General features: G+C 40.1%; 1 protein-coding gene across 1 annotated transcript; it reads left to right on the top strand.

The window, feature by feature from the left end:
• The first annotated feature begins 3,203 nt into the window (after window positions 1–3,203).
• On the top strand, window positions 3,204–10,045 carry LOC120436197 (homeodomain-interacting protein kinase 2-like). Its single transcript, XM_039606699.1, has 3 exons — window positions 3,204–3,448; window positions 3,600–3,833; window positions 8,890–10,045. Exons 1-3 carry the CDS (start codon window positions 3,204–3,206, stop codon window positions 10,043–10,045), a joined length of 1,635 nt encoding a protein of 544 aa, XP_039462633.1.
• The last annotated feature ends 714 nt before the right edge of the window (window positions 10,046–10,759 follow it).

Here is a 10,759-nt window from a genome sequence, read left to right as displayed (position 1 = left end):
GTTTGTGTTCTGCAGACTGATTGAATCCTTCTGTACGCAGCTTAAAATCAGTCCTGAGGGACATGGTTGAATGGAAGTGGTGAGGAAGAGTGTCATGTTTTTTTCCTCTGTAATAAATAAACTAAACAATAATGTTTTCCAAATATATTTTTTATGAGCGCTGAACATGTGATCAAGATTAGACGATAAATAAAAGATTAATTTCACTATTCTGCTGTATTTCTACTCAACACCCATGTGACTCACTTTTGAATTAAATTAATGCAACGTGTGAGACTAATATTTTTAATCAGATCTTAATTTATGCAATTTTAATTCCAAAATATCCATCATAGACCCCAGAAAAAAGCATGAATAAAAAGAACACCCAATCCATGATATTAAAAAAGCCTTGATCATTAATAGCAAGTCTTTTTAATATCAACCAATAAGAGTAAAGTTAGCTTAAAGGCAAAAAGGCCAAAACCCCGGTTTTTCAGGCAGAGGAGAAAAAGAGGGGCTTGGTGTAAGATAAAGAAGCATTTTTTTAAACTGTGAATCGTGCAAAGCTACTCTAGTAGAGTCCAAGAATAAGAATATCATGTTGGAAATGAGCATGAGGATGATCAAAACACATTCCCTCCAACAAATAAATACCATAGAGAGCAGAGCTGCTTCATCATTTAAAAAAACAAAACAAAACAAAACAAAACAAAAGAACGTCTTTGGCTGAGCACAAACAAGCGCTCAGGAATCAGATTAACCAACAACAGACACGATTTCTTCCAACAACTCAGAGTAAAGAGTAATGAGCTAACACTGAGTAACTGTTGGCCAGTAAAATCAACAGTTGCTAACTTTCACATTCAGCAGCTCATTACGACACTTAAAATAAATCTAATTAAGACATTTAAATGTTGGTTGTATTTTCCTTCCTGATGCATGTGAAAGGTTAAGACTTACATCTCCAAATGTACTGGAACTGATTTGAACCAGAGGACTCAGCCACACTGTTACTATGTACTGCATAAACATGTTTACCGATGAAGGTAAATCAGATGCTGTCCTGACTGTGTGGCTAAATTTTGTGCTGAAAGCATCCAATCAATTTAATATGATTAACTTGCTATGAGAGGTTTTTACTCCAAGTGTGACTTTTTCTGGGTTCATACACCTTTCAGGGTCAAATTCAAGCACTTTGTAAGCACGTTCAATGTCCATTTTCAAACTTTTCCAGCACATTACCATAAAAAAGATGCATATTTCACTTCGCATCACCTCAGTAAGACCATGTGAAAGGCCAAATTAATAAGTCTTCACATCAAATATTGATGCTTCTTTCTTATGTGACACAAAAAATAGGAGACACATCTTTGCTTATGTTGTTTTTTTAAGTTCATTCATTCAAAACTAACTGTAAGATGCTTAACTACATTGCAGTCTGTGTTATTGTTGTAGTCTTAAATTATCACCTTTAAAGTGTTTGTGCTAATAACATCATGTACAGTAAGACAGGCATAGAGAACAGCACTGACTGGGAGAGGCTTTGAACAGATGACATACTCAGTTCAATTCAACACTTTAGACTTTAAAAATGCACAAGCGTCTTTCTATTTATTTAATCTATCATCTGTGATATTATTATGTACAGTTATAATGTACTGTTCATCTCCCTTAAATAAACAGGCAGCCTTAAAGTATGAAATAGTCATTTGTCTACTACTGTCTCAGGGGCTGATCGTGCCCCACAGGCCTCAATGTGAGCTTGAAGCCATTATGTTTAAGTTGTTTAATGATAAACAGATTTTGAATGAAAGCGAGGAAACTTCGGTAGCACAAAAAGTGGCTTTTCTTTGTTCCCATATGGTTCAGTCATATTACCGTTATTTCCCCTAAGGTGTTCCCAAAGACACCAGGTTAATACTTGAAGAAGCTGCAGCAATACACAAAAATATAATCAATATCCTATTTACTTGGTGACAACGCCGCTTTTAGCCTTCAATCAGAAAGCCTTAAGTTCGCTAGTTAAGCATCGGGCTAACGTTTAAAGCTTTCACTTGAGGGAAGTAACTCGTATTACTGCTACTGCTGTGTAATCTTAGTTAAATTCACAGCATATTCTACAAGTTACCCCGCAATAACTAACTGTTATAATAGCGGCACCGTATTGTATCGCACTGAGTGCATTTCAATCATTTATCCCATGAGTTTGCTAGCTAGCAAAATAATAATACCAATTTTAAGAAATAACGTGTAACGTACACACTCGAGAAGATTATTTACTAGGACTTACGCAAACTCCCCCGTTGTGAAAACGTACAAATCCTTCTTGAAGACTCCTTCTTGTATTTTTCGTTTTCCAGCAAACACTCATTAAAACGGCAACCTCCGGGCACGTTAGTGCACTCACCCACGACTGCTCGGGGAGGGGGTGGGGGGTCACACATTGAAACAGACTGACGTGCAGAGGTACGAGGCAGCCCAGGCAGAGAAATGTTGCTTTTAGACTTTGCGACTCATTTTATTTCTCTATCTGATAAGAAAACTATTCAATCAGATAGTTATTTGTGGTGAATGAAATACGGTTACAGTTTCAAGAAGTTTTAAGCACCAAATCCGAAATCCACGCACTACAATATTAAAATCCAAGATTTTTCAAGGATTTCAAGCACCCGTACCAAACCTGGATATGAAGCTGATGATTGTTAAAATAAAATAGAACATTTTAATCAATTTCTTGTTTGCTCCGAAATCTACGACATGACTATATACAGAAAAGCTTGACATGGTATGCAAAAAAAAAAAACCCGAAAAAATAAATACAAATACGCGAACAAAAAATGTTTTAACTGCCAGTTTCGTCATTTTAAAACTCTCCAAAACTAACATTTTCTTTGATTGACTGATATTAAATTGATTAGGGTCAAATTTAGTGTGAACAATATTACACAAACAAACACGTGTGTGCGCATGCGCACATGTTAGAATCGCTTCGATCCCTTGTGACGTGGTAATTTTGCTTTGATCCTTTCTGAGGCGGTAACTTTGCTTTGATCCCAAAACCCTTAAATAGGAGCGCTCACCTATTATACTTTATGCTTAACGGACATTGACCTGCAGCAACTAAAACCCTGGAGAAGTTTTGAGAGCATTTTACGGGAGAAACCAAAACAAGTTCAGTTTTCTTTCTCACCAATTCACAGCGCAAACAGACACATTACACCATGTCAGCCAACCCATCCTTCAGCTCAGATGAGCTTGAAATATCTAAAGGGACCATTTTGGGAGATCACCACGTGGTGGAGGCTTTCCTTGGAGAAGGAAGCTTTGGTGTCGTAACCAAATGTCGCGATACAAAAAACAACCAAACTCTGGCTATTAAAGTCAACAAGAGCGACCCTGAAATTCTGCAACAGGCAAAACAGGAAATTTTCATCCTGGAGCAACTGCAACGCTTGGATCCAGACAGGTGCAACATTGTCGAATGGAATGGCTATTTCCTCGATGGAGAGCGCATTTGCTTAAATTTTGAACTCCTGGACCAAAGCCTGTCAGACTACATAGGGGACCGGAATAACCAGGGTCTCCCAATAAGAGAACTCAGGCCAATTTTGCATCAGCTCGCAAAATGCTCTGTTCCACCTGGGTTCTGTGGGAATAGTGCATGCTGACCTCAAACCTGTCAACATAATGGTTGTGAACCGCCATGAGTCTCCCATCAAAGTCAAACTTATAGACTTTGGCATCGCATGTAACACTTCTGCAGTGATTGCTGGTGGTGCTGTGGGGACAATTGGTTATTGTGCACCTGAGATTATGCTTGGCACACCATATGATGAAGCAATTGACATGTGGTCTCTGGGGCTGGTAGCTGTGGAGCTTGCTACAGGGGTGCCTCTCTATCCTGGGAAGACGATTATGATGTTTTGAAATTCATAATTGAAACCCAGGGTCAGCTACCAGATCATCTTCTAGAGTCTGGCTTGTACACTGACTGCTATTTCATCGAGGATAAGTACAACGAACAGCGCTGGACATTTAAGACCCAAGAACAATTTCAAGACGAGACAGAGTATCAATCCAAAGAAACTCGATCGATAAAACTTAAGTGTCTAGATGACCTCGAACAACTACTGGAGGTTAGGCGAGGACCTGAAAATGGCCAACCATTATTTGTAAGGCTAATCAAACAGATGTTGGCCTTGGATGCAAATCAGCGCATAACACCATCGGAGGTTCTGAAGCATCCTTTTTCGACACTGGCCTCTCAAAGAGAGCCCCTGCCTTGACATAAATAGCACAGGGGGAGAAAACCTTGTGCTCTCTCAGCAGCCTTCAAGCTGGAACAGTCATGAATCGCAAAAATTCAACTGCAGTTTCCAAAATTCAGTTGAATTTCCTCAAAAAGGACAGGTCAACACCTCAGCCAACCCATCTTCCTCTGAAGATGATCTTGAAATAACGGAAGGGACCATTTTGGGAGATCACCACGTGGTGGAGGCTTTCCTTGGAGAAGGAGGCTTTGGATTGGTAACCAGATGTCGCGATACAAAAACAACCAAACTGTGGCTATTAAAGTCAACAAGAGCGACCCTGAAATTCTGCAACAGGCAAAACTGGAAATTTTCATCCTGGAGCAGCTACGACGCTTGGATCCAGACAGGTGCAACATTGTCGAATGGAACGGCTATTTCCTCGATGGAGAGCGCATTTGCTTAAATTTTGAACTCCTGGACCAAAGCCTGTGGGACTACATAAGGGACCGGAATAACCAAGGTCTCCCAATAAGAGAACTCAGGCCAATTTTGCATCAGCTCGCAAATGCTCTGTTCCACCTGGGTTCTGTGGGAATAGTGCATGCTGACCTCAAACCTGGAAACATCATGGTTGTGAACCGCCATGAGTCTCCGTCAAAGTCAAACTTATAGACTTTGGCCTCGCATGTCCTGCTTCTGCACTGATTCCTGGTGACCGTGTGGGGACGGTTGGTTATTGTGCACCTGAGGTTATGCTTGGCATTCCATATCATGAAGCAATTGACATGTGCACTGTAAAAAAGAAAATGTTGAGAAAACGTAAAATTTCAAGGCAACATGATGCAAGAGATTTTTGAGTTTTCTCAACTTTTATAACTGTTGTTGACTCAACTAAGATTTACAAGTTCTGCCAACTTGGATCTTCTTGTTCACCTAATTAGGATAATCCTGGAAGTCTAACGAAGAAATTCTGGTTTCAATGCCATGTATTTCTGCCTTCACCAAACACAGATATTCTTGTTGAGTAATCATACAATTCTTACTCCAGTGAGTTGAAAATTTACCTATATAAACAAAGGAAAATGTATGTTGTTATTATACTTGAAAAACACTTAATAAATAGATATAGAATAAAACAAAGCACAATTCAATGTTATCTAAAAGCTTATTTATTTTGTTCAACAGTCTTTACAGTACATTTCAGAATGTCATGGGTAGTAGGGTGAATTTCTGTTAAAAAAACAAAAGAAAGAAAGAAAAGAAATAACAAACAAACAAAAAAAAACGTGTTGCCAGTTTCTTTTGGGTGCTTTGAGCACCCCAGCAGAGACGTTAAAATTCTAGAGTCCAGAACCAAAAAGAAAAGTGTCCAGCAACTTAATAATTCACGCACACACACCCTGACCGTCTTGTAAAAGCTGAACATAACTATTGCACATTAAATAGGGTAGTGCTACAAACGATTGCCTATGCACCCAGACATTGACATTTTACACAGGCTTACTATGATGAACTATGGAAGTTAAAAGTTCTTAGAAATGTTACCATCAATGAAGAGGAAACTAACACTATAACAAATCTTTTAAAATACTACAAGACAAATTTTCACCATATATTCTCAACAATACAGATTCATCTGACTAAAATTTACATTTCGAATAATGATTTATCCACTTCACCTTCATATTGTCCGACCAGGCCAAAATAAGATGGCCTGAATTGCTTCAAAGGTAAAACTCATCTGCTTTGGATAATCAATGTTGAGGGCATACAGAAGGCCAAAGAGGTGTGCCAGGGCTGTAGAGAGATCTGGAATGTTATGTAGCACAATGTCCCCTTCCAACACAACTGCATGTTCTCGCACAGACGTAACAGCATCGTCATCTTGTAGGATGGTGAGGATGGCAACTGATGCACCGTTCAACACTGGTTCCAAAATGTCAGTGTCCTGAAGAAAAGTAAAATATGAATTATTGAAAGCTAAGAAAACTAAAGACAAAACAAATTTCTAAAGATTTTAACTTTAACCTCTATACCATGCTGGTCGTTTGACCCATGGAGGTTTTAAGAAGAAAAAGCTATTTTCTTTTAATTAATGCCACCTTGTGAGTTTTGTACAAAAATATTTTCTGCTATGGAACAACCACTAACAATGCCCAGCTGCTGCTCAGCAGAAAAAAAAAGGAGTGAGAGTTATGACAACTGCAATCCCCACTATAAAATTATCTGGACTGCACTGAGAAAGTGTACATTTCCATTTGGATAAACTCATCCTTTAAAAACATCTCATAGCAATTAGTTTTACTTGCATTACTTTTTTGTACTTACTAAGCACTTCAGGAAAACCTCTGTTGCATCTTCTCTTGAGGAAAATGGGCAGGCCTCTCAGTGCCCGTTGGACACAGTGTTGGATGTCTAAAGAGTATTCAGTGGAAAACAAGAATTTCAATTAGTGAAGTAACATGGTGTACTATACACAATGCAAAATCAGAACTCTCATAGTAATGAAAGTAAAGCACAGGTCAGACCCAGCAACACGCAAAACGCATAACCCCCCCCCCCAAAAAAACAACAACAACACCATGTTAACAATTTTACTTTCGTTTTACAAATTAAATAAAATACTGCCAAATAAGAACAAAGCAATGACTCATGACATTCATTTTTACTGACATATCCACTGATGTGTTTTGTTTGAAGCCAACATCTTTTTCAGTTTCTGTTAAGAGAAAAGTATACTCTCTTCTAAAAATGTCAGATAAAGGAGCACTTCACTCACCTGTTCATCAAGTTTATCCAGGAGGTCTTCCATCTCCTCACCAAGAGCTCCCTTCTTAGACCAGTACAGTTTCAGCAGGCCAGGCACAACTTTGTCAAGGGATGCATTGAAGGTCCCCAGGAGGTCTTTGCTTGTGATCCGATGAAATTTTCAGATATCTAAACAATACATTCACCAAAATATTGTCATTTATTCAGCACAGAAAATTCCTGGGTAGCTGTCTTGGACAGTCTGCACCATGTTATATGCCTGACTGTGTCATCAACAGCAAAACCTACCTACTTCAAAATCTCTCATGATGATACGTCTTTTGCACAGGAATAGAAACACCCCCACAAAACCCAGTATCAATATGAAAATACATATTATGTTCTAAGTTGCACCAAAATCTGTGACCAATCAGATTCTGTGACCTGCCTTAGTATTCTTTCCCCTAACAATCTCAGACTATAGAAGTCCTATTTCTAGCACAAAAAGAAAAAAATACATGCTAAGTCAAAATTATGAGATTGCCCCAGCAAATACCGTACTGCTTCAATATAAGTATAAATCATGCCCAATTTGAATAATAATTAAATTATAAATAAATTAGGACAGTCTTACCTCCTCAGAGGAAAACAGCGCAGGTCATCTCTCCTGGACCTCAGATACCATAGGCTGACACTCCACGACCTCTCTCCGCCTGAGAGAAAATGTTTGCAATAATGAAACATTTCAATATAATGTAGAAAAAAAAAAACGAGAAAAAAAAAAGTTACGGATCGGACTCCCGATCCTTACTGCGCATGTGCAAAGTCGGACCGTACAGATCGCGTCTACCCGTGGAATTGTACATAAAATCAATACTCCACCAACAAAAGGCTCTCAAAACAATACAATACTTTCCACAGCTTTGAAGGATGGGTCAGGTGTATCCTTCAGTGGCCCACCCTATGCCAGAATTCATAGCGCCCCAGCCGATTCTAGTTTCAAACAATGGCGGCAGCCACTTAGTTTTAATATTACTCTTATTACTCTTTCTGGGTCACAAAGTAAACTTTTAAGGTATTTTCAGGCGAGAATGTAGCTGTGTAAATTTCAAATATCTGCTCAGTTTATTAAGACAACACATTTTTGCAAAAATGCTTCTACGTTTTCGGAGACGTCTGTTACCACCAGCTTCGATAGCTAGCTGGGATTCAAGGCTCGCTAGAGCAGCGAGAACAGCGAACTCCTGGCATATCATTTTCAACCCCCAGCGTCCTTCGCTAGCTTAAACATGATATATAAGTCCCTTAGATGACTTAAATATGTTATTGTTTGGCTTTTTTCAGTGCTTTACTCGTTCCACCCTCCTGGGTCCTCAGGAGGATGCAGCCTAGCGCTTGTAGAAAATCCTAATAACAGATGTCGTTAGCTTACCTGCTAGGGCAAATGGCCGGCAGCTCCCGCACCTGTCCAAAAAATGGTCAAATAATACACTCCAACTTCAGACCAGGTAAAATCCGTAATGGTCGAAAAAATTTTAATTTTCATCCAACTTTGGCCACGTTTGTTCAAAGTTTCTTAGCAGGTTTTCAGTTCAGAACACATCGACAAACCACTATCACACAGTCTGCTCAGACTCGTTTGGTCTAGTTCAAACTTATTCAGACCACGACGTGTGCCAGTCACCTACGGGGTTTCCACGGTTCCCAACTCGACTCAAAAAATCTACTCAAAAGTTGATAATCTTTGTTATGCTCGCTAGAAAATCTTAGTTAGGACAACAATGGAAGAAATTTGTTGGGCAGACAAGCTATTTTAGGTTGTAAATGGAAAGTTTTATTTCTAAGTCAGTTTAATTTGAAAATTTTACTCAAATCAACAATTACTAGTTATCGTTTTTACAGTGTGGGCTCTGGGGCTGGTAGCTGTGGAGCTTGCTACAGGGGTGCCTCTCTATCCTGGGGAAGACGATTATGATGTTTTGAAATTCATAATTGAAACCCAGGGTCAGCTACCAGATCATCTTCTAGAGTCTGGCTTGTACACTGACTGCTATTTCATCGAGGATAAGTACAACGAACAGCGCTGGACATTTAAGACCCAAGAACAATTTCAAGACGAGACAGATTATCAATCCAAGGAAACTCGATATATAAAACTTAAGCGTCTCGATGACCTCGAACAACTACTGAAGGTTAGGCGAGGACCTGAAAATGGCCAACCATTATTTGTAAGGCTAATCAAACAGATGTTGGCCTTGGATGCAAATCAGCGCATAACACCTTCGGAGCTTCTGAAGCATCCCTTTTTCGACCCTGGCCTCTCAGGGAAAGCCCCCTGCACTGACATGAATAGCACAGGGGGAGAAAACCTTGTGCTCTCTCAGCAGCCTTCAAGCTGGAAAAGTCATGGAGCACAAAAATTCAACTGCAGTTTCCAAAACTCAGTTGAATTTCCTCAAAAAGGACAGGTCAACACCTCAGCCAACCCATCTTCCTCTGAAGATGATCTTGAAATAACAGAAGGGACCATTTTGGGAGATCACCACGTGGTGGAGGCTTTCCTTGGAGAAGGAGGCTTTGGTTTGGTAACCAGATGTCGCGATACAAAAAACAACCAAACTGTGGCTATTAAAGTCAACAAGAGCGACCCTGGAATTCTGCTACAGGCAAAACTGGAAATTTTCGTCCTGGAGCAGCTACGACGCTTGGATCCAGACAGGTGCAACATTGTCGAATGGAACGGCTATTTCCTCGATGGAGAGCGCATTTGCTTAAATTTTGAACTCCTGGACCAAAGCCTGTGGGACTACATAAGGGACCGGAATAACCAAGGTCTCCCAATAAGAGAACTCAGGCCAATTTTGCATCAGCTCGCAAATGCTCTGTTCCACCTGGGTTCTGTGGGAATAGTGCATGCTGACCTCAAACCTGGAAACATCATGGTTGTGAACCGCCATGAGTCCCCTATCAAAGTCAAACTTATAGACTTTGGCCTCGCATTTCCTGCTTCTGCACTGATTCCTGGTTACCGTGTGGGGGACGGTTGGTTATTGTGCACCTGAGGTTATGCTTGGCCTTCCATATCATGAAGCAATTGACATGTGGTCTCTGGGGCTGGTAGCTGTGGAGCTTGCTACAGGCCTGCCTCTTTATCCTGGGGAAGACTATTATGATGTTCTGAAGTTCATAATTGAAACTCAGGGTCAGCCACCAGATCATCTTCTAGAGTCTGGCTTGTACACTGATTGGTATTTCATCGAGGATAACTTCAACGAACAGCGCTGGACATTTAAGACCCAAGAACAATTTCAATACGAGACAGGTTATCAATCCAAAGAAACTCGATATATAAAACTTAAGTGTCTCGATCACCTCGAACGACTACTGAAGGTTAGGCGAGGACCTGAAAATGGCCAACCATTATTTGTAAGGCTAATCAAAGAAATGTTGGCCTTGGATGCAAATCAGCGCATAACACCCTCGGAGGTTCTGAAGCATCCCTTTTTCGACCCTGACCTCTCAAGGAGAACCCCCAGGCACCGATATGAATAGCACAGGGGGAGAAAACCTTGTGCTTTCTCAGCAATCGTCCGATTGTTTGGGTGGCCAAAATTCTAGGGGAGCTAGAAATTCTTGTGGAAAAAAAGCGCAAAACAATAACATCAACAAAAACAACCAATGAATATGGTCTTAAACTTGGCCACAATTTGGCTTGAAATCCATCAACTAATCTCTCAATATTCAAAGCAGAGCAGCAGACAACTTACCATCACATC

Source organism: Oreochromis aureus, linkage group 23 (assembly GCF_013358895.1).
Source record: "Oreochromis aureus strain Israel breed Guangdong linkage group 23, ZZ_aureus, whole genome shotgun sequence".
Taxonomy (NCBI): Eukaryota; Metazoa; Chordata; class Actinopteri; order Cichliformes; family Cichlidae; genus Oreochromis; species Oreochromis aureus.
This window is presented reverse-complemented; position numbering and strand designations above follow the sequence as displayed.

Excerpts from the sequence above, each read along its gene's own strand:
- LOC120436197 (XM_039606699.1), top strand. The coding sequence starts at position 3,204 with ATGTCAGCCAACCCATCCTTCAGCTCAGATGAGCTTGAAATATCTAAA. Across the intron at positions 3,449-3,599 it reads CAACGCTTGGATCCAGACAG|CTCGCAAAATGCTCTGTTCC; the intron begins GTGCAACATTGT and ends ATTTTGCATCAG. Across the intron at positions 3,834-8,889 it reads GATGAAGCAATTGACATGTG|GGCTCTGGGGCTGGTAGCTG; the intron begins GTCTCTGGGGCT and ends TTTTACAGTGTG.